General features: G+C 55.8%; 8 protein-coding genes across 8 annotated transcripts; 4 read left to right on the top strand and 4 right to left on the bottom strand.

Annotated features, from left to right (window-relative positions):
* Window positions 1-405: 405 nt before the first annotated feature.
* N656DRAFT_245956 (uncharacterized protein) lies at window positions 406-1250 on the bottom strand. Its single transcript, XM_064808996.1, has one exon. The coding sequence runs from the start codon at window positions 1056-1058 to the stop codon at window positions 528-530; it is 531 nt and encodes a 176-aa protein (XP_064673981.1). The 5' UTR covers window positions 1059-1250; the 3' UTR covers window positions 406-527.
* A 192-nt stretch (window positions 1251-1442) lies between these two features.
* Window positions 1443-3924, top strand: N656DRAFT_700989 (TRP-domain-containing protein; the record flags this gene model as incomplete). The annotated part of the gene is made up of 3 exons (XM_064810910.1): window positions 1443-1752; window positions 1805-3388; window positions 3443-3924. 3 exons carry the CDS (start codon window positions 1443-1445, stop codon window positions 3922-3924), a joined length of 2376 nt encoding a protein of 791 aa, XP_064673980.1.
* Window positions 3925-4198: 274 nt separating this feature from the next.
* On the top strand, window positions 4199-6295 carry N656DRAFT_774667 (protein phosphatase methylesterase). Its single transcript, XM_064814315.1, has 4 exons — window positions 4199-4270; window positions 4345-4801; window positions 4868-5949; window positions 6017-6295. Exons 2-4 carry the CDS (start codon window positions 4533-4535, stop codon window positions 6181-6183), a joined length of 1518 nt encoding a protein of 505 aa, XP_064673979.1. The 5' UTR covers window positions 4199-4270; window positions 4345-4532; the 3' UTR covers window positions 6184-6295.
* A 196-nt stretch (window positions 6296-6491) lies between these two features.
* Window positions 6492-7896, bottom strand: N656DRAFT_794723 (FMN-linked oxidoreductase; the record flags this gene model as incomplete). The annotated part of the gene is made up of 2 exons (XM_064817328.1): window positions 6492-7660; window positions 7731-7896. 2 exons carry the CDS (start codon window positions 7894-7896, stop codon window positions 6492-6494), a joined length of 1335 nt encoding a protein of 444 aa, XP_064673978.1.
* A 429-nt stretch (window positions 7897-8325) lies between these two features.
* On the bottom strand, window positions 8326-9846 carry N656DRAFT_774664 (uncharacterized protein). Its single transcript, XM_064814314.1, has one exon. It carries the CDS (start codon window positions 9375-9377, stop codon window positions 8790-8792), a length of 588 nt encoding a protein of 195 aa, XP_064673977.1. The 5' UTR covers window positions 9378-9846; the 3' UTR covers window positions 8326-8789.
* A 2291-nt stretch (window positions 9847-12137) lies between these two features.
* On the top strand, window positions 12138-14867 carry N656DRAFT_774660 (UTP--glucose-1-phosphate uridylyltransferase). The gene is made up of 4 exons (XM_064814313.1): window positions 12138-12440; window positions 12957-13052; window positions 13111-13187; window positions 13246-14867. The coding sequence occupies exons 1-4, from the start codon at window positions 12321-12323 to the stop codon at window positions 14534-14536; spliced, it is 1584 nt and encodes a 527-aa protein (XP_064673976.1). The 5' UTR covers window positions 12138-12320; the 3' UTR covers window positions 14537-14867.
* A 279-nt stretch (window positions 14868-15146) lies between these two features.
* On the bottom strand, window positions 15147-17587 carry N656DRAFT_774659 (uncharacterized protein). Its single transcript, XM_064814312.1, has one exon. It carries the CDS (start codon window positions 17214-17216, stop codon window positions 15480-15482), a length of 1737 nt encoding a protein of 578 aa, XP_064673975.1. The 5' UTR covers window positions 17217-17587; the 3' UTR covers window positions 15147-15479.
* A 592-nt stretch (window positions 17588-18179) lies between these two features.
* Window positions 18180-20283, top strand: N656DRAFT_774658 (histone deacetylase-like protein). Its single transcript, XM_064814311.1, has one exon. It carries the CDS (start codon window positions 18513-18515, stop codon window positions 20016-20018), a length of 1506 nt encoding a protein of 501 aa, XP_064673974.1. The 5' UTR covers window positions 18180-18512; the 3' UTR covers window positions 20019-20283.
* The last annotated feature ends 186 nt before the right edge of the window (window positions 20284-20469 follow it).

The raw sequence follows: 20469 nt of genomic DNA, 5'->3' as shown, positions 1-20469 counted from the left end.
TATGACGATTGCCAGTTCGGCTAGCGCAGGGTGCAGCAGCTGATGGAATTCTTCACTCGGCTTCGGTTGCATGAGATGATGGGACGGACGTGGGCCAGATGTTTGTCGTTGACGAGACTGTTGACACTTGACCGGAGCCCGGACACCAGAAAAGTCAAAGACTAACATGTCTCCCTCATGGCTCAAGTAGGTAAGGTAGAGAAGACCATGAAGTGAATAACAATTTCCCGTTGGTTTAAAGGCACCCGACCTCATGGTACTTTTGTAGACGGTCTCGCTCATCCTATTATTCCCATCCAAGAATCGTGATGGAGTTTCAAGATGGTCAAAAACGCACCCTGAGTGGCGCCGTCGCTAAACAAAGTCGGAGGCCCGGCCGCCAATCGCTAATCGCACCCGCCAAAAGGGAGGCAGGGGTTGTCACTTCGGCGGTCCATTTGGCACTAACGTTTCAGACGACCACCGCCGGAAAGCCCAAAGCCCGTCCCTGAAAGACAATGTGGGGCCCGGCGTGCCAAGCGACAGTGTCAAACGTCAGCGAACTCCAGGGACTCGCACATTCCGCAACCTCGGTTCCTGACTTCCAGGTTCCGATTCTTGTTCCTCCCTCTCGTCCCGTCGTCGAGACGCCTCCGTGCTCCAAGCGACTGGAGATAAGTGGTCGCAGAGCGTGCGACACGCCCACCATCAAGATCAAGTGATTGGAATGGATTCGACTCAGATCTGTGTACAGCAATTAACTGGCATGCGTGGGCTATGCAAGAGTGAATCGGACACACCGATCGACGCCCGGGAAAGCCAAGGGCTCCCTCCCTCCGCCAGTTTCTGTGATGTATGTACGCATGTTTATGTACATACAGTACATACTCCATCTCCATCTCGGTTTCAGATACCCGCTGGGTCCCTTTTGCCATTCTCTCGGTTATCCCTTTTCCTTGCTTGCTCTCACCCCACTGTTCTTTTCTTTTCCCTCCCTTTGGTTGGGCTTTTCTGGCTTCGTTTTCTTCATGGTTGGGTCCATCTTCTCGCACTGGCTGGCGCCAACCTGACATTTTCATTCTTTAGAGTTGTGCTCATGCCTTAAGCCGGGTGTACCGTTGAACTTCTTCTTTTCTTCTCGAGGGCAGCTTGTTACCCTCTTCCTTTTACGCTCTTCTCTTCGTTCCAGGTTGATCCTCGGCTCTGTTGAACTTGGACGTTGACTGTCCTCCTTTACGATCTTTTGACTCATGTCTGCTTCTACACCGACTGGCTCCGTGGACACTTATCTTCTGCTCTGTCTTAAGACCAAATTCAAAGGCATCAAGACTACGAAAACTGGCATAGTTCTCGGAAAAGAAAAATAGGGAAAAGGTTCCCTGGGGAATATTGGCCGACGAAACAGATCCCGGACCTCGAACGGCATCGACAACCGATATCGAACTAGGTCTAATTTGAACGGGATGGGTGGTTTGAGGGACCGGCTCCTGAGGGCTTTGGCCGGAGCTGCTCTAGCGAACGGGGTGTTGGCCGTGGACGTCCTCGAGACGGTGGGCTTCAGCAACTGCAACACAAACACCGACATCTCGGTGCAGAAGGTGGATATCAAGTACAACAACGACAACAAGACTGTTACCTTTGATGTGGCAGGGAGGAGCGCCGCGGTACAAAACGTGACGGCCGTACTGAACGTCACGGCATATGGCCAAAACATCTATTCTAACAGTTTCGATCCCTGCAATGCGGCCACGTTCGTGGAGCAGCTTTGCCCTGGTACGTCTCCCTCAATGTCCTTCACATTGTGCAGTGACTGACTGTGCAATAGTTCCCGCTGGTGAGTTCTCGGCACGGGGATCACAAAGAATTCCCGACGAGTTCGCAACCCTGGTGCCCTCGATAGCGTTCCAGATCCCGGACATTGCGGCCATGGCTACTCTGCAGCTGCAATCCAAAGATTCAGGCGAAAAGCTGGCATGCATTCAGTCCGAAGTATCTAATGGCAAAACGGCGAACGTACCTGCCGTGTCGTACGTGGCCGCTGGTCTCGCCGGAGCTGCTCTGCTCCTTGGTGGCGTCTCAGCAGTCGGGGCAGCCTTTGCAGGGGGCAGTGCTGCCGCTGGCGGAAGCTCGGCGGCCGGCGGTATGGGCACGATAAGCCCGACCTTCACCGAGGTGTTCGGCTGGTTCCAGGGCATGGCGATGAATGGTATGCTGTCGGTCAACTACCCTCCCGTCTACCGAAATTTCGCCAAGAACTTTGCCTTCTCGACCGGCCTGATCCCATGGACGCAGCTCCAAACATCCATCGACAGTTTCCGCGCTGCCACTGGAGGCAATCTGACAGAGAACAGCGTCGAGTATGTGATGAACGCTACTCTCGTCTTTCCGGATGGGTCGACACACACGAATGGGCCTGCCTTGGTCAAGCGAGCATTCGACGAGTTCGTCCGTCTTGCTGCCAGGCAGATAGATACCAGTGTAAATGGAACCGCGAGCGACCCGGCTGCGTCATCGGATGATCCCATGTCAACCATACGCTTGAGTGTGAGCGGTATCCAGGCGTTCGCCGAGCAAGTGAGCATCCCTTCGAGCAATATCTTCATGACGGCGCTCTTGATCGTGGCCATCATTATTGCGGCCATTGTTGTCGGGGTTCTACTTGTCAAGGTCGTTCTCGAGTTCTGGGCTTTGTTCGGCAGCTTCCCAAAGTCACTGGCGGGCTTCCGCAAGCATTACTGGGGCTCCATTGCGCGCGCCGTCACTGGCCTGATCCTTCTTCTCTACGGCATTTGGGTGCTGTACTGCATTTTTCAATTCACCCATGGAGACTCGTGGGCAGCCAAAACGCTAGCCGGCGTCACGCTGGCTATCTTCACGGGCATCTTGACCTTTTTCTCGTTCAAGATCTGGAGCACGGCTCGCAGGCTTAAGAAGCTCGAGGGCGACATCGGCGCCCTGTACGAGGACAAGAGCATTTGGGTTAGGTACAGTCTGTTTTACGAGTCGTACCGGCGCGACTACTGGTGGATCTTTCTACCGACCATCGTCTACATGTTTGCCAAAGGCTGTGTCCTCGCAGTTGCTGACGGCCATGGGATGGCGCAGACAGCGGCGCAACTGATCATTGAAGGCCTCATGCTCATCCTCCTCTTGTGGAGCCGCCCATACGAGCGCCGCTCAGGCAACATCATCAACATCGCCATCCAGACGGTGCGGGTGTTGTCAGTGGTTTGCATCTTGGTGTTCGTAGAGCAGTTCGGCATTGCCCAGACAACGCAGACGGTGACGGGCGTCGTGCTGATTGCAGTGCAGTCAGCGCTCACAGGAATCTTGGCCATCCTGATTGCCTGGAATGCCATCATCGTATGCTGCAAGGAAAACCCGCACCGCAAGCGCCGAAAGGAGATGGGTAAGTGCTCCCCGATGGCCTGTGACCATGCCGATATGCTAATAGCCATAACAGAAAAGATGCAACGTGACACGCTCACTTCCCTCGGCGCGCGCAACTCACTGTTGTTCGACCGCCCGAAGACGGGTTCGGATGTATCCGACTCCCTTTCCCTCTCCAAGACGGGCTTCGCCATCGAGACCAAGGAAGTTCCTCGCTCGGACGCTCCAGCACGGTACTCGGATACGGGCCTAAACCCCATGTTCGCGTCCCGTGCTCCGGGCGGCGGCTCTTCACGGCCGCTCACACCCAATTCGCCCTTGCCAGGGCCCAATGCGAGCCGCGAGAACCTGGTGCTCGGGGCGGCGCCGCTCGGCGGTGGTGACACGCGTCAGCCAACACTACCGAATGTAGGAGGCGGCTTCTCTGCCGGCTACAATGGGCAGAACCCGCGTGGCTACCCGAACACGTTTTTGCAACCCGGGTATGGGCCAGGCGGAGGATACACTGGCGGCGGCGGCGGTTATGGTTACCGTGGACCATATGGTGGCTACTAACAGCGTAGTGTATACATATTGTACACCATCTTTACTGTGATTTACTGCATAGCGTCATACACATAGGCAATCGAGCATCAGCACAAGAGGAATGTAAATACCTATAATAAGAGGTACAAAACAAAGTCTTATCAGCAGATCTTCAATTGTAGGACTGAGTCCAGCCATAGGAACCCGCACTGTTCCCGCATCTTGCTTGGTGTGATTTTGTGCCCCGCTTCCACTGCCAGTGAGGGGCGTCACAGTGCGCCTTCCCATGAACGCTATGGGAAGCCGAACAACCACCAACGACAGGACGGCGGTGACCTCACCTCGGCTCAGTCAGGGAAAGCGACTGCAAACTAAGGTACCAATCCAGAGCAAATACCGGTCTCATTACTTGGCAGGCTGGGTCCAACTGGCTGATTCATTTGCTGGTAGCGTAACTTGACTGTTATACGGTGATCTTGCACAGGACATATCTCGATGTGCTCTTGTGTTGGTTAAACCTATCACCAGGACACCGGTTCCAAAACCCTTTCACAGTCTCAACGGCATATCAGAGTTTGTCGAATCCAGGCCAGCGAGACAACAAAAGCAGTGATGGACACAAGCTTCCTCTAACCCACATGCTTGATATCTCTCCAGCGCCATCATCGCAGACCATGAGCGAGCTTCAAAGGAAGTGGGCCAAGGCAAGACTCAACTCCTCCGCCGCGCACGCCATGGCGCCGCCACCAGTACTGCCCGGGTTCGATGAACTCGAGGAGGACGGCTTCAGCTCGGCCTCTGTGCCCAACACCCCGCAAGACGACGACTCGTCGTCCGCCTCGTCATTATCGTCCACTGGCACTGTGATTCCCTCGCCCGGCCGCGCGCTGTTTGCTCGGCCGCAGGGGTAATTGCCATCCCCCCCATTTTACACCTTTCGAACCGCAATTATACTAAAAAGAGAGGTTGACAGCTTCCCAGGCGGCCGCTCGCTCGATCCGATCCCCTGGACGACCTACTTTGAGCGCGAGCTGTTTCTCCCGTCAGACGACGGCACCGTGACCTACCACGCTTACCTAACATCACCGGCGCCGCCGGCCGGGCCGGGCAAGACCGGCGGGCCGCTCTTCGTGACCCACCACGGCGCCGGCTCCTCGGGCCTCTCGTTTGCCGTCCTCAGCTCAGAAATCCGAAAGCGCCTCCCCACGGCAGGCATCCTCTCGCTCGACGCCCGCGGGCACGGGCTCACAGTTACCAGCAGCTCCTCCAACTCGGAGGGTAACGCCCACACACGGCAAACGTCGCAAGGAGAAACCGAAGACCTCACCCTGTCCCGCCTCTCCGCCGACCTCCTCGCCGTAATGAACCTCACAAAACGGGCCATGCACTGGCCCGCGCTTCCACCCATCATTCTGGTAGGCCACTCACTCGGCGGCGCCGTGGTGACCGAGCTGGCCGCTTCGTTGCCCTTACCCTCCACCGCATCATCATCATCATCAACACCCCTCAACAACAACAACAACAACCCCCCTCCAACCGACAGCAGCAGCAGCGACATAGACCTGCTCGGCTACGCGGTTCTGGACGTGGTCGAGGGCTCCGCCATGGACGCGCTGCAGAGCATGCAGGCGTACCTGGCGACGAGGCCCAGCGGGTTCGACTCGCTGCGCGACGCCGTCGAGTGGCACGTGCGGTCGCGGACGGTGCGCAACGCCGTCAGCGCGCGCGCCAGCGTTCCGGGACTGTTGGTCAAACATGGGGTTGGCGGTAGCAATAATACTGATACGGATCCTGCTAATAGTAGTAATAACAATGATACTAGTAAGGAGGAGGTTGTAAGTGGCAGTGGTAGGGGTGGTCGTGCGGGTGGGAGCGGGAGGAGAGCCGCCGCGAGAGCGTGGAGGTGGAGGACAGACCTGGCCGCGACGCAGCCGTTTTGGGAGGGCTGGTTTGTCGGCCTGAGCAAGAAGTTTCTGAGCGGAAGAGGGGGCAAGCTGTTACTGCTCGCCGGGACGGACCGGCTGGATACCGAGTTGACCATCGGGCAGATGCAGGGTGAGTTGTTCTTCCACCCTTTGAGCTGCGGAGATGTTAAGCTGACTGACTTGCTGTGGGCTGCTAGGTAAATATGCCCTGCAAGTGTTTCCCGAGGCGGGGCATTTCATACATGAGGACCTACCGGAGAAGACGGCGGTGGCCCTGGTGGACTTTTATCGCCGCAATGACCGGAGCGCTCTCGTGTTGCCGCCAAAGGTGTCGGACTTGCTGGCGCAGGGGAAGAAGGTGTGAGCCTATCCATATACTAGGCTTGTGCTCATTTTCTGATTGCGTGTTGCCCGAGACGGGCAGTGCGTGGGTTGTACCAGTTATTTGCTGTGATACCATATATATTGAGTCCAATGGCAATGCCATGCTGGTGACTAGTTGCCCGTCCGCCGCTGTCTGACCGTTCTATCACGTTCCTGCTTCTGCTTTCCCCCAGGATATCGTTGCCAAGCCAGAGCCCCTGAAAATGCTATCCACCCTGTAGCGCCGTGCCTAACCCAACCACTCTTTATGCCATGCATGACGGAAAAAGGAATTCAGTCAAGTAAGATCTACACGGCCACGGGGGCAGCAGCCACCGCCGCTGTCGCGGGAACCTGCTGAGCCACCTCATCGTCCCTCTTCCTCTCCGCGCGGACTTGCTCATCCGCCCCATCCTCCCTCTTTCTCTTCTTCGACTCCTGCTTATTCTGTGCCTTAACCTGGGGTTTCGGTCCCTTGGCCTTCTTCTGCTGCTTAACCTCAAACTCGCCAATTTTCTGCAAACGGTCCGTATCCTTTGCCCTCTGCTTCATCCCTCCATCGTACCCCAGCGCCTCCACGATTTGAGTGTACGACCGGCACTTCATCAGCTCCCGGTAGACGGGCGCCTTCCCCGGCACCATCTGTGCCAGCAGGTACTTTGTATTATTGAACTTGTTCTCCACCTCCATGGCGAACCTTACGTACTTCTCAGCCACCTCCTCCCAACGCGCCAACCCCCCATCCTTGGCGCTCCGGAAACAGCTCGGATTCTTCTCCGCCGCGGTGGCAATCATGGCGCCGTCGACGCCGAACTCCTTGACCAGCTCCTCCGCCTGGTCTCTCGACTCGACGTCCCCGTTCATGAGGCAGGCGACGCCGGCCTCGCGGCACACGTCCGCGATCATGCGCAGCTGGCCGCGGATGGCGCGCTCGCGCGGGCGCATGGGCGTGGTGCGGCAGTGCACCGTGAGGCCCGTGATGCCCGTGGCGCACAGGCGGCGCACGAGGGCTTCGGTCTCGGCGGCCGTCTCGAGCAGGCGGATCTTGACGCTGACGCCGATGCCGAACTCGGGCACAATGTCGCGCACCAGCGCCTCCAGGATCCCCGCCAGCTTGTCGGGCGTCCGCAGCAGCGCCGCCCCCATCCCGCCCAGCACGCTGAACGGCTTCGGGCACCCCGCGTTCACGTCGATCCCCGCCACGTCCCCCGCCACCACGCGCGCGGCTGTCACCGCCCGAGCCGGGTCTGAGGTGCCCAGCTGGAAGATCAGTTTCTCCCTGGCTAGCTTTGGATCGAGTCGGTAGATTACGTTTCCGTCTGCTGCTTCGGAGGAGGCGTCGTCGTCGGGCGATGAGGAGGGTGGGGGGAGGTGCGCTTGCGCGTGCGGAGTTGGGATTCGGGTGTACTCGACTAGCTTGGTGCGAGGGTTGATGCGCCGGATAGCGCCGACAAGAGAGTGGTCGACTGTTTCTGGGCCTATATGGCTTGGTTAGTTTCAAGAACTTTTCAAACGATGAGGAAAGGGGGAAAGAAAGGGGACACGCACCCCATACCAAGTCGGCACCGTAGTGCAGCGCCAAAAGGCGTGACGGCAGCTCGCCCGAGCGCACCATGGGTGCCAGAACCACCTTGCTGCGGTAGTCGACGCCGCGGGGAGGGATCGGGACTCGCCGGGGCGCCGCGGCCGCCACAGCATCTTGGGAGCTTGCCATGATGGTGTGTATCCCCCGTATCAGGCGGGGGAACCGAGACATGAACTGTTGACGAGCGCAGGCTGGGAGTTGATGCGATGGTCTATGTATTAAATCGGGATCGAGATGTACCGCAGGTTCGGACGGAGATGAATCCGAGATACCAAAAAATATTACCAGTCAAGTTCCTTGTTGAACCAGCTCAAATTCGAGGCCAAACCCGCTGGACGAGTAACCCGCCTTCTGGCGGCAACGTCGCGATACCACTTGCCGGTATTGCGAAACTAGGTGCTTCTCTGAGTGGAGAGTTTACCAAAATCTTCTAAGCAATGATGTTAATAAGCTGCTTTGAGGTTTGCATCTGGCGTCCACCCAATCGAAGTCTCCAGCGACGCCAGGCTCACTGTACTGTTTAGATGCATGGAGAGCCTCGTTTGAGACATGCCATTCTTTCCGTTATGCACGTAGTGAGAGCATGGCCCAAGCCCCGAAGATCGGCATTCCACAGTTGAATTCGAGTCTTGAACAACCCCAACCCTTAACCCACCTTTATCTCTTACAAATCTATCTTCATCCTCGACCCTCACATGTGGTGGCCGTTTTCAACCCGTATATAAAGGTAGACAAAAATCAGAAATTACCTAGGATCCAAGCTCTTCCTTCTAGCCGATTAGTGGTCGAGCGGGATTACAAGGTCTAAGGTCTACTCTAATATGCAGAGATGTCTATTCGTGTTGCTGAACAACACCGACTGTTTGATACCAGGGCGGCAACATCTACTACCTTTCGCACATGGGCACGTCGCCGTTCGTTATCTCGCTGATGAAGGCAGGATAGGGATCGAATAACATAACGTGAAAATGCTCAACCGATTTCACCGACTTGAGCGCGGCCCAGTTCTTGAACCACACGACCTAGGGTTGTATGTCAGTGCCACGGGCTGCAAAACCTAAGGTGATATTGCAAAAACCAACATGTTCCTGGGGCATCTTGGAGAAGGTCTTGCGGACATAGGCATCGATCTCGGCGCGCGCCTTGTCGGTCAAATCGCCCGTCTCCGGGTCTTCCTCGAGCGCAAACTTGGTCCAGACTACGAGATGGACGATGCGCTTGTCAATGCCATACGGCCAGTCGTTGCGCAGAATTTTGACGTCCTCGTCGTGCTCGAACGGCCGGCCCTTGGGCACGATGGGGAGCGACCAACCGAGCCTGTGCTTCAGAATAAAATTCATGACGCTACCATGCTCCTGCTTGAGCTTCCACGTGAACGCCATGTAGCGGCGAAGCTCGGACGGGACTCTCTGGAATAGCTCGAGTCGGTTCTGCGCTACCTTCTGCCGCACCACCTCCCAGCTGTCGGCCTGGAACTCGCTGTCTGGTGTGCTGATGATGCCGAGATCCTTCTCGTTGAGATTCCGGAGGAAGTCGGGGCACTCGGCGGTCCTCAGATGCTCGGGAACGTTGACCTGCCAGTACGGCAGCTCCTCCGCGGTACTACCCATGCCGGTTGTTGCGACTGGGGATGCGCAAGATGGGATGTCGTGCTAACGCACTGATCTATCGTTTTGGTGGTCCGAAGTTGAGTCTGCAGGTCCACGGTTCCTGACTCAGGGACTGTGTTGCGTGATAGCCAGCCCAATGAACTCGCCGGTCGTCAATTATCAGGATAGAGCCAGCAAGCCAGGTTTTTAAAGATGAGGAGAGGCAACTAAAAGGCAACTGATCAACTCGAAGGGCGTGTCGAGGAATACGATGCAGTACATACACGAAGAGGCCTACAGAGCCTATCGACCGAGAGTAGTCTAGACTGGCCATACCAATTCTTTGGCGCGGGGCGAAGCAAGTGATAACCTAGCCAGAAAATGCGTCAGCTTCCTGGTTGTTCTCAACCGCAACGACACAGCAATGAGCCGTTCGAGTTAACGTTACGATACTAGCAATCCGTTTGCCGGCATCCACCGTAGGTAAGGTAGGTACAGTAGTAGGCATTCATGCTGCAATCTAGACCCTTCTTTGACACCTGGTTACAGCACCAAACTCAAAGATCCATGGCACATACTTAGCGCATCTATGCATAGAGCTTACGCCCGGTAACTGTACAGTACCAGATAAGTACGGAGTAGCTGATGAATTATCTCATGTATTGTGTCCGCAGTTCGTCCGCAGAACTGAACTTGTACAGTATTGTATATCCGTATCCGTAGCTGCTTGTCATGTTACATATTCCTCCGTGCGTGAGAGCTCGTCATATACCTTCCACTTACTTCGTACCTAGCTAATGCTTGCCAAAAGTCCCCTTCCAATCGATTCAGGGGGTGATACTCCGTACTTTGTATGGAGTACCTCTAATTGTGTATGGAGTAACGGATTCGGGATTTCCAAGAATCTTGGGTAACGTTGCCCGTAACGTTAACTAACCAGGTACTTTTACTGTCCAATCTGATCTTGCAATAGCATCCTGCAGTCTACACTACAAATGCCGCTTCTGTTTCACCGCCGAATATGATGGAAACCGTCTCGGAAACCAACCTTCTCGCACTTGTCGAGGAGAGACAAAACAGCTTGTCTGCAGGGCCCACGTGGGGCACTGAGCTGGCGGTCCGGGATCGCGGCTGGGAACGCGGCTGGGGATCCATCACTGGCGGTGATGCTCACAGAAGTTGGGAATCTTTCGTGGAGGCACTCAATCAAAGCAAGGTGGAGCTCGGCAAGAAGGAAGAAGATCCGAAAGCATGTATGGACGGGCATACAGTACATCACACCCAGTTGCGAGATTTTCTCTTGCCCCTTTACGAGGAAATACAACATTTTCGTTGATGGGCCTTGCTTCGGTTGTACTATCAAATATTACAACCCACCTCCAGCTTGTCTGTCTCCGTCAAATGTTTGATTTCCTGCTAACGATGGATAGTTTCGGCGAATTACTGACCGAATTTGAGCTTTTGCTGCACTAGCGGTTTTCATTGCCTTATCTCGCGGATGTGGCGCTTCAATTGAACGGGCTCCCCTAACGCAGTTCCCTGGCGAATTATTGAAGCGCCTCAACTCCCATAAGAGCCCGCTTCAAATTTCCCGGTTGATGGCCAGTGGATCGCGGGTGATGACGGCGAGCCCATCATCTGTTTTTAGCTCCCGTTGGGCTGAGCGCATTAGCTTCTCGATCTCATCTCACGCCAACAGGGGTTCGCCCGAGTTCCAGGAAAACACAACCTGAGATTGAGAAGACCCAAGTGTGGCACCCTGTTAATAGTCGCTGTATCCTACGGCGTCTTCTGGGCGTTGCCTGGTTCAGAAAGGGGAAGGCTTGGGTTGGGAGCATGGACGATGGGACCAACCTCCTGTCAAGATCTTGTTCAAAAAGAAGAACAGATGAAGCCTGTTTCGGGAAAGTTAACTATCGGAAAATCCAAAACCAATGCCCTGACCCCTCTCCAACCTCGCCGTCTATTCCGCGGGGGGAGTTTAAGCCGCAAAGTTATCGTCGGTTGAGCCTGCCTACATCGGGAACATATCTGAGATGACGGGATGATCCGGACCTGGGGGCAGGAGTCCTGTCTGGATAACGTAGGTCACTCTGCAACTTACAAAACGGGCCGCAGTTCACTTCAACTTGCCTGCAAATACATCCCTTACCTCAGTACTTCGTACCTACATCTCTTTTCGCAGTGCCGTAGCAATGGATCTTGGTTTCTGGTTTGTTGCCCTGTGCCGCGGGTACCCAAACCCAGCTTGCAATGCGACGCCACATCCAAAGCCGATCCTTGTCTGGCGGGAGCGGCTGCGTGGGTACCTGATGCGCTAACAAGATTCCAATTGAAGCTCCGGCGATTGATGGGGGCACTGATAAAAAGCATCCTGGCCCTGGGGCAGCAAGGTTACGAGCTGCCGACCGCTTGTCCTCATTCTCACCGTCCTTTCCCTCCTTCACTTATATCCACCTCTCCCGGCCAGTCTCGCACTCTGTGCTCTGTGCTCCCTAGCTGCAGCTCTCCTCCTGCTCGCTCTCTCCTGGCGTGCTACACTCCACGGCATAACGGTAAGCATCACAATCTTTGATTGCCAAGCTGTCTGGAGCTCCCCTTCGACCCCTCCATCCATAGCCCCGCACCTAGACAGCTTTTTGCCCGATGTGATTGCTGCGTTTGCAGTTCCACTGCAGCTTAACTGCTTAAGGGCTGGTCCTGGTTGATCCTGTTTCTACCCCGATGCTCGCCGGAGCAACCTTCATTACGTCAATCGGCTAATTTGTTGTGTCGAGAAAAGCAGTTGCACCTCCCGAACGCCTGGAAGTCTTGCCCGCATCCCCATCGTCATCTGCGCACACCTGGCTTCGCGAACAGGACGCCCCATCCTCAGACGCTTCCTCCCGCAAAATCCGTGCTTAGGCTCGATTTCGAGTATTGTTACTCATTTCGAAAACATAGTCTACACAACGTTTGGCGAAAATGGCAGCACAGGCGATTAAGAGCGCTCTTCCCTCGCACCTCAAGCCGTCCAACGCCGGCAACAACGGCGACGAGGCCGAGTTTGCCAAGAGGCATCATGGCAAGACGAGGTCGCATATGGTGAGTCTCGTGCGTTCCAGCTCCAATGTCCAGGGACCATTTTCTTGAGAACCGTTGTTATGGCCCGCTTCTGGACCTGGACCTGCCTCAAACTGCCAACGGAGGAATGGAGAAGAAGGGGGGCTGAGCTGGCACTGGCACTGCTTGTGGCACCCGCCCAAGTGGCTGGGCAATCTGCATTGCATGCTTGTCACGAGGTCACTGAAAAATCGATACTATAACATCGCCATACCCCCTTGGTTTGTTATGGTGGGATTTTCCAAAACATCGTGGTGAACCAACAACGACAAGATTCAACAAGCCCCTCCTGGGGTTATCTCAGAAACTGGAAATTGTGGCGGACGGCACGGAGCTTGACAGGGCTACATGTTCATTCAGACGAACTCCCTCGGTTGAACCTCGATATCCACTCGCCGACCACGGCATCATGATGGAGGCGACCGTTTCTGATGTTGATTTTCCACTATCCAAACGTTTGGGAACAATGACGTCAGGCTAACCGAGCACTCGGTCCAGGCCTTTGAGAACACATCGACCAACATTGCGGCCGCTCAGATGCGCAATGCCCTGACGAACCTGGCCGAGACAGTCAAGGACCCAGAGCAGAAAAAGGCAAGTTGGGCTCTGAATCGCCAACCGGGCCACCTTTGAGGTCTAACGTGCCGAGCAGCTGTTCGAGACCGAGATGGACAACTTCTTCTCCCTCTTCCGCCGGTATCTGAACGACAAGGCCAAGGGCAATGAAGTGTAAGTGCTGTCATTGCACTGACTGGCCTGGCGCAGAGCTGACCAAGACGCGCTACAGTTCGTGGGACCGTATCGCGCCTCCCGCTGAGGGTCAAGTAGTCGACTACGAGTCCCTCGCAAACTCCGAGTCGGTCAGCTTTCTCAACAAGCTGGCCGTGCTCAAGCTGAACGGCGGTCTCGGCACTTCGATGGGCTGTGTCGGACCCAAGTCCGTCATCGAAGTCCGCGATGGCATGTCGTTCCTCGACATGTCTGTCCGCCAAGTTGAGCACCTGAACCGCACCTACGGCTCCAATGTCCCCATCGTCCTCATGAACTCATTCAACACAGACGAGGACACTGCTGCCATCATCAAGAAGTACGAGGGCCACAACGTGGATATCCTCACCTTCAACCAATCCCGCTACCCCAGGATCTACAAGGATTCGCTCCTCCCGGTGCCCAAGTCCTTCGACTCACCGGTGCACGACTGGTACCCGCCTGGACACGGCGATGTTTTCGAGTCCCTGTACAACTCGGGCATTTTGGATAAGCTCCTCGCCCGCGGCATTGAGATCATCTTCTTGTCCAATGCCGACAACCTCGGAGCTGTCGTTGACCTCCGCATTCTGCAGCACATGGTTGAGAGCGGGGCCGAGTACATCATGGAGCTGACCAACAAGACCAAGGCCGACGTTAAGGGCGGTACTATCATCGACTACGAGGGTAGCGTGCGCCTGCTTGAAATTGCCCAGGTTCCCAAGGAGCACGTCAACGAGTTCAAGTCAATCAAGAAGTTCAAGTACTTCAACACCAACAACATCTGGATGAACCTCAATGCTATCAAGCGCGTCGTCGAGAACGACGAGCTCGAGATGGAGATCATCCCTAACGGCAAGACCATTCCGGGCGACAAGAAGGGCGAGTCGGATATCAGCATCCTGCAGCTCGAGACGGCTGTGGGAGCCGCCATCAAGCACTTCAAGAACGCCCACGGCGTCAATGTTCCCCGCCGCCGCTTCCTGCCTGTCAAGACTTGCTCTGACCTCATGCTTGTCAAGTCCGACTTGTACACGGTCAAGCATGGCCAGCTCCAGATGAGCGCCAACCGCTTCGGCGATGCGCCTCTGATCAAGCTGGGATCAGACTTCAAGAAGGTTTCGGACTTCCAGAAGCGCATCCCCAGCATCCCCAAGATCATCGAACTCGATCACCTAACCATCACGGGCGCTGTCAACCTTGGCCGCGGCGTTACCCTCAAGGGCACCGTCATCATCGTTGCGACAGAAGGCCAGACCATCGACATTCCACCGGGATCCATCCTGGAGAACGTGGTTGTTCAGGGTAGCTTGCGCTTGCTGGAGCATTAACGTGTTTCTTCCATGCGCATGGGGAATCGGGATTGTTTCTCATAATCTGCTGTCGACTGCGTTGTCTTGTACTGCCTTCTATATCTCGACTGCCTTTGCATATACTTCAAAGGGAAAGGCCGGGGAGGATTTACTAATACAGACGATGGAAGTCTAGTGCAGGTGATGCGACCCATGAACTCGAGGGTGCGCAGACGTCGAGCAGGGAAAACCCTTGAGTTCCGGAGTGGGTGAACAATAGAAAGGAGGCTCCCTAATACATGCCTACCAGTCATAGAAACGTTCCGTAGTGGTAGCCTGTCCCGGTGCGGGACGAGCGTTCCTGGTGTAGTCTTACAAACATAGCGTTGTGTTAGCCGCTCGCTCACGATCCCCTTCCTCAATTCGCCGGTCTGGTAGTAGCCCGCCTTCAACTGTAGACCCCTAGCTTGTGTTCCTGTAGTTGACAGTGTATCTTTCGGCCAATCCAGACATCGAGGACTATTTAATCGGTTCCATGCGGCCTTGACGGCAAGCATTCATTCCTGGTACTCGGAGATGGCTCCAAAAGACAGGTCTGCAGTGTCGCCGAATTGCGTTCAGGGCACGTTACATGCAAGATTCAGTAACCCTCATTTACAGAACAATTCGTCAGTTTCGTGTCAATAGATGTTTCCTACAGCCTAACCCGACCAACCCTCAACTCCAACTAGAAAGCCCCATAACTGAACCAGATCAGAAAGGTCCAAAGACCTCCATAATGCGCTACATGACCATTCCCCTATTCCGGGCCACATGATACATGCTATTCAGGATGTCAACAATCGCCCAACAACTTAGGGCGCCCCAGCCGCAGAACAGCTGAATCCCTTTAGATACACACACCGACACCACCTAATATGCCCCTTGCTTCGCCTCCAAGCGTTGACCCGCCTCAATCTTCTTTTCCCTAAACACTCTTCAATCAACCAGCCCCAGAGGAAGGACCGGACCCGGATCCCGAAGCAGAATCACCACCACCACCCGAGCCGGATTCTTTCGAATTCGAGTTTGAACTCGAACCAGACCCGGACCCGGCGGCGCCAACCTTCTTCTGCTGCTGCTGGCCCCCTCCCTGGCCTCCCTGCCCGAGCCCCAGGCTGCGGCTGCAGTCGGGGCAGTACCAGGTGCCGTTGGGCTCGCTCTTGAGCCCGACGCAGCCCCAGTGGAACCACTCGTAGGGACAGTCGTCATTGTCACAGGCAACCATATTGCCGAAGGAGACATTCTGACATAAGCAATACTTGCGGTCGTCCCCCGCCTCCTCGTCCTCGTCCACCTCCATGGCGTCGCTGTTGTTGTGGTGGGCGGCCGGGCCGTTGCCGGCGCCGGTGTTTGTGTTGCCGCCGGTGGCGGAGGAGGCGCTTAGAGGGTGGTGGTTGTTGCTACCGTCTTGATCGCCGTTCCTGCTGGTCTCGACGCCGCCTAATCGGCGGTGCGGCGGGCCGCTGCCAGCATTGGTACCGTTACCGCCTGCGGCCCCTTGGTGCGGGGTTGAGGAGGGCGAGTGGTGGTTACTGCCTTCTCGGGCCGAGCCAGCGCCGGCGCCGTTGAAGCTGGCCTGGTTGGATGCAGATCGAGATATTGTGGCCGGTGTGCGGCGTCCGCCGGTGCGCGCGTCGCTGTCCTCGTCGCTACCCGTCTCGGCCTCAGAGAGCTCGCTATCCACGGTCGACGAGGGCGAGTTCTTCGCGGCGCGCTTCACGCGCGACAGGCCTGACTTGTGAGCTCCGTTCCCGGACGTGCCCTTCTTGCGGCCTGCCGTGCTCGACGGTGTACCAGCCTTGCGGCCAGCCCCTGAACCCGCGGCTTTGAATGTCGCGCGGGGCCCCGCGCTGCCTGCACGCTGTGAGCCGGTAGCTGTCTGGTGGCCTTTTGGAGTACCCGGTCCGAGTGAGGAATGCCGTGCTAGACCGCTTGACGTTGCCGGGAGATTCCCTAAGCCGCCGTTCGAGCGGGGACCACGCTTGGTTGCACCCCCGCTAGGACCCGCCGAGCTCTCCCGCGCCTGACGGCCCATGATCATGCTAGCCGCTGGGGTGGCGGGGGCGGATGCCGAGCCATGTTGTTGTGCCTGCGCGTTCCGAATCTGGGCATTGGTGACACGCACCTGTGAGCCGCCGTTCGTGATGGAGTTGAATGCAGAGGCGGCTGGATTGCTGGAATTCGCACTGCGGAGGCCGTTCTGGCCGTTCGTCGTGTTGGCGGCACTCGGGCGGAGGAGGGAGGGGAGCTCGTCAGGGTCGGTGAAACCGGGCTCGCCGCGGTCGTAAAGTATCTTGATCTGCATGTCGAGTTGACGGATATGCTTGTCTATGGTCTGCTGCAGCTTTTGGGTGAGGGCAATCTTCTCGTTGGACAGCTGTTCTGCCTGAGCATAATTCTTTCTGATGGTCGCCCGATACTCCTCCTCTTTGGGATTCGGATGGTGGCTGCCGTGTGCCTTGATCCATTTCTGGATGCGACCGTCACGGTCCTCGATCTCCCTGACCAGCTTGTCATACTGGCGGTCCTTGTCGGCAATTTCGTCCTGCAGGAAGCGGAGCTCCTCGGGGAGGTTCTGCGTCCTGCTGATCCACTCGTCGAGGATCAATGCCGGGTCGAGTGATTCGACAGGCGGCATCTTCCTGACAAAATCGATGGACAGATCGTCTCTAGGCATGGTTGTTAACCGGACCGCGCCGCGCGTTTTGCCCCGCGTCGCACCAAAGTCAACAACTTGAAGCTCTGCAACAACGAAGCGCGCTCACGAGCCTAGAGGACCCGGAAACGGCGAGAAAACTAGAGATTAGAGGGAACACTGGTGCTATACAGGCCCAGTTCTGATACGCATGAGAGAGAACGCGCCCTTTCTCAGACTGAAAAATGGGCGTAGAGAGCGCAGATAATGTGTCGCAGAACGAAGCGAGAAGCGAACTAACGTTGGGGCCGAATACCTAACGCAATTCCGACCCGGTTCCGTCCTCTCACAGAAACCGTCCTTCCGGGAAACGCTGATCAGGAGAGAATTCCGCGGGCTCACCTTCAGAAAAGGTGGTATTTTTCACGTGCAGATATCTGCAGCGAAAAAAAACAAAAACATCCGCAAACAGGTCGCCCCTGCCCCTGTCGCCCCAGGGAGCTGGCGCGAAACCTGCGTCTAGTCAGATCGAACTGGAAGGCGAGGTAGGGAATCGTGTGGGGAGCAGGCAAGAGCGAGGTTGACCCAAGCGAACATTGACAGTCCACACTCCACAGTGGAGGATGCAGAGTTGGCATTCGATTTGATCGGTTCACGTGTGGTTGAGTACTAGTGTATGTACAATGCAATACAGTACACTGTAAATATGAATTTAACCACGTTACCATACACCTACGAAGTACGGATGTACTGTGAGAGCAGGTGATAACGTTGTGTGACACATTCGCCCGAGGATGATACCATTGTTACAATACCTTACAAACCGTAATGTAAAGTTTCCAGTGTACGCGTACTATACTGTAAGGAACTTCAAGGCATGCAGGCAGGAAACTGCGCTAATCTAGATCAAGGCTACTGTGTAGCGTCAACATGTCCAAGATCTCGGAAGGCAGGGGTGGTTGCCGTAACCTGCGATTGGCGGAAGGCTTCAACTCAAGATGCTACTCTCGGGGACTTAAGAAACGTCGAGATGTGTGAACCGACCTGACTGTTCATAACAGAGAATACCATATTTTCATTCAATAACTTATAGATACGCCAACTTCTGGTCAAACTCAGTCAAGGTCAGTTTAACTTAGCCCAAAGCAGTTCCGGCAACCGAGTTTGCGCGAAGCATTCTACCATACTTGTGTGTCGCAATCGTGGCAAAGCCACCGAGCACCACATCCCAGGACAATCAGCATTCAGTTTTCTGCCGCAGCTTTGGGTCGCATCACGATAACTTCATCAGTCGACGCTTGTCTAATAACCGGCAGGCCTCATACGGCGCGGCGCGCCATGGATGCCGTCGCTTATCAATACAGGCCGCCGAAGCCAAACTACCTCCCCCACTTGGCGAACGATGTCGATGAGCCTATCGTGGAGGAGTACAACATCCCGATGGGCAAGGCCGATGACCGGGAAAATGCCATCTTCTTCAACAAGATGAAGTTTGCGGCCCAGGAGTACGGCATCGTCCGGCCCAAGGGCTACACAGTCTCGTTCCACGCCGCGCCCGAGATGGAGAAGCATCACTTCGGCCAGACCCATCCCATGAAACCATGGCGTCTGACGCTGACAAAAAGCCTCGTCACATCTTATGGCATGCCTTTTGCCATGGATAACTATCTATCGCGCGCGGCCACATACGAGGAGCTCAATGCTTTCCATTCCAACGAGTACCTCGATTACCTGGCAACCGCCGAGCCCGAAGACCAGCCTCGGGATATAGACAACCCGGACAAGGAAGTTAAGTTCAACCTTGGCGGGAGTGACTGCCCACTCTTCTACGGACTCTACAACTACTGCTCCATGTCAGCGGGCTGTTCGCTAGATGCGGCACGCAAGATCTGCAACAATCAGGCCGACATCGCCGTCGCCTGGGGCGGTGGCTTGCATCACGCCAAAAAGTCAGAGGCCTCAGGCTTCTGCTACATTAACGACATTGTCCTCGCCATTCTACAGCTTTTGCGAATTTACCCGCGGGTGCTATACATCGACATCGACGTGCACCACGGTGATGGGGTTGAGGAGGCCTTCTTCTCGACTGACAGGGTCATGACTGTCTCCTTCCACAAGTACCAGCCCGAGGTGTTCTTTCCCGGCACAGGTAGCCTGGACGACAACGGGCCCAAAAGCGAGCACAACCCAGGCGCGCACCACGCCATCAATGTGCCCCTTAACGACGGCATCACTGACGAGCAGTACGAAGCCCTCTTCAAGAACATCATTGGCGCCATCAACGAGCGATACCGTCCCTCGGCCATAGCTCTCCAATGCGGCGCCGACTCGCTGGCGGGCGATCGGCTCGGTCGCTTCAATTTACGGGTACAGGGCCACGGGGCCTGCGTGAAGTACTGCAAGAGTCTCGGCCTGCCCATGATCCTCTTTGGCGGCGGCGGCTACACGCCGCGCAACGTGGCGCGCGCGTGGGCGTACGAGACGTCCATCGCAATCGGCGCGGACACGCGTATCCCCGAAACCATACCGGAGCATGCGCCCTGGCGTGAACACTTTATTCACGACACGCTATTCCCGACGCTCGAGCAGAGCATGAATGAGCCGCGCCACAACCGCAATTCGGACAAGCGGCTGCGCGAGATTGTCGCCCATGTGCACGAGCAGCTGCGCTTTGTCGAGCATGCGCCAAGCGTCCAAAGCCAGATCATCCCGCCCAACCTTGGCCCCATCAGAGATGAGGTCGAGGAGCGGCTGAAGGAAGAGAATGAGGAGAGGACTGAGGACAAGAGCGACGGGATGAGAAAGATTAGGGAAGAAGGGATAGGAGAAGCTATGGAGTTCTAAGGCCGATTTCTGTCATGTCTGGAATTCTGGATACGGCCTATGATATGACCTTGGATGTATACAAGTACCTAGTGAGCCCAACTCTAGGATGCGTTGTGTCGCAGGTCCCATCATCAATCCAAATCGATGCTAGACTCGCAGTGAATGGCAAATCGTAAGACCTCTCGTCCTCGTTTGAAATTCATATAGAATGTCGAGAATGTGTATTGTATGTACTCCGTAGCCGCATGTCGGGAGTTGGGACAGGCCAAATAAACTACGAGACAAGGCTATGCTTGGCATGGACCGACAATCGGGGTTCATTGGATGGCCACTCAACACAAATAGCAACACTGCATGTCAGGTGGACTTCCCCTATACATACACGCTAGTGTAGCAGTTGATTGCATCATCACAAAAATTGTAAACCCCCCTTCAGCTCCCAAACCCCATCTCAAATGAAGTTGGAGCT

The sequence above is a fragment of the Canariomyces notabilis genome (genome assembly GCF_033297395.1).
Source record: "Canariomyces notabilis strain CBS 508.74 unplaced genomic scaffold N656scaffold_2, whole genome shotgun sequence".
NCBI classification, from domain to species: Eukaryota; Fungi; Ascomycota; class Sordariomycetes; order Sordariales; family Chaetomiaceae; genus Canariomyces; species Canariomyces notabilis.
The sequence above is the reverse complement of the archived record's forward strand: the minus strand, read 5'-3'. Positions and strand labels throughout refer to the sequence as shown.

What these genes read in the sequence shown, in the direction of transcription:
- N656DRAFT_245956 (XM_064808996.1), bottom strand. Translation starts at nt 1,058, where the DNA reads ATGAAAATGTCAGGTTGGCGCCAGCCAGTGCGAGAAGATGGACCCAAC.
- N656DRAFT_774667 (XM_064814315.1), top strand. Translation starts at nt 4,533, where the DNA reads ATGCTTGATATCTCTCCAGCGCCATCATCGCAGACCATGAGCGAGCTT. An exon ending in CTGTTTGCTCGGCCGCAGGG is followed by an intron (nt 4,802 to 4,867) that starts GTAATTGCCATC and finishes AGAGGTTGACAG; the next exon opens with CTTCCCAGGCGGCCGCTCGC. An exon ending in GACCATCGGGCAGATGCAGG is followed by an intron (nt 5,950 to 6,016) that starts GTGAGTTGTTCT and finishes GTGGGCTGCTAG; the next exon opens with GTAAATATGCCCTGCAAGTG.
- N656DRAFT_774664 (XM_064814314.1), bottom strand. Translation starts at nt 9,377, where the DNA reads ATGGGTAGTACCGCGGAGGAGCTGCCGTACTGGCAGGTCAACGTTCCC.
- N656DRAFT_774660 (XM_064814313.1), top strand. Translation starts at nt 12,321, where the DNA reads ATGGCAGCACAGGCGATTAAGAGCGCTCTTCCCTCGCACCTCAAGCCG. An exon ending in GCAAGACGAGGTCGCATATG is followed by an intron (nt 12,441 to 12,956) that starts GTGAGTCTCGTG and finishes CACTCGGTCCAG; the next exon opens with GCCTTTGAGAACACATCGAC. An exon ending in AAGGCCAAGGGCAATGAAGT is followed by an intron (nt 13,188 to 13,245) that starts GTAAGTGCTGTC and finishes GACGCGCTACAG; the next exon opens with TTCGTGGGACCGTATCGCGC.
- N656DRAFT_774659 (XM_064814312.1), bottom strand. Translation starts at nt 17,216, where the DNA reads ATGCCTAGAGACGATCTGTCCATCGATTTTGTCAGGAAGATGCCGCCT.
- N656DRAFT_774658 (XM_064814311.1), top strand. Translation starts at nt 18,513, where the DNA reads ATGGATGCCGTCGCTTATCAATACAGGCCGCCGAAGCCAAACTACCTC.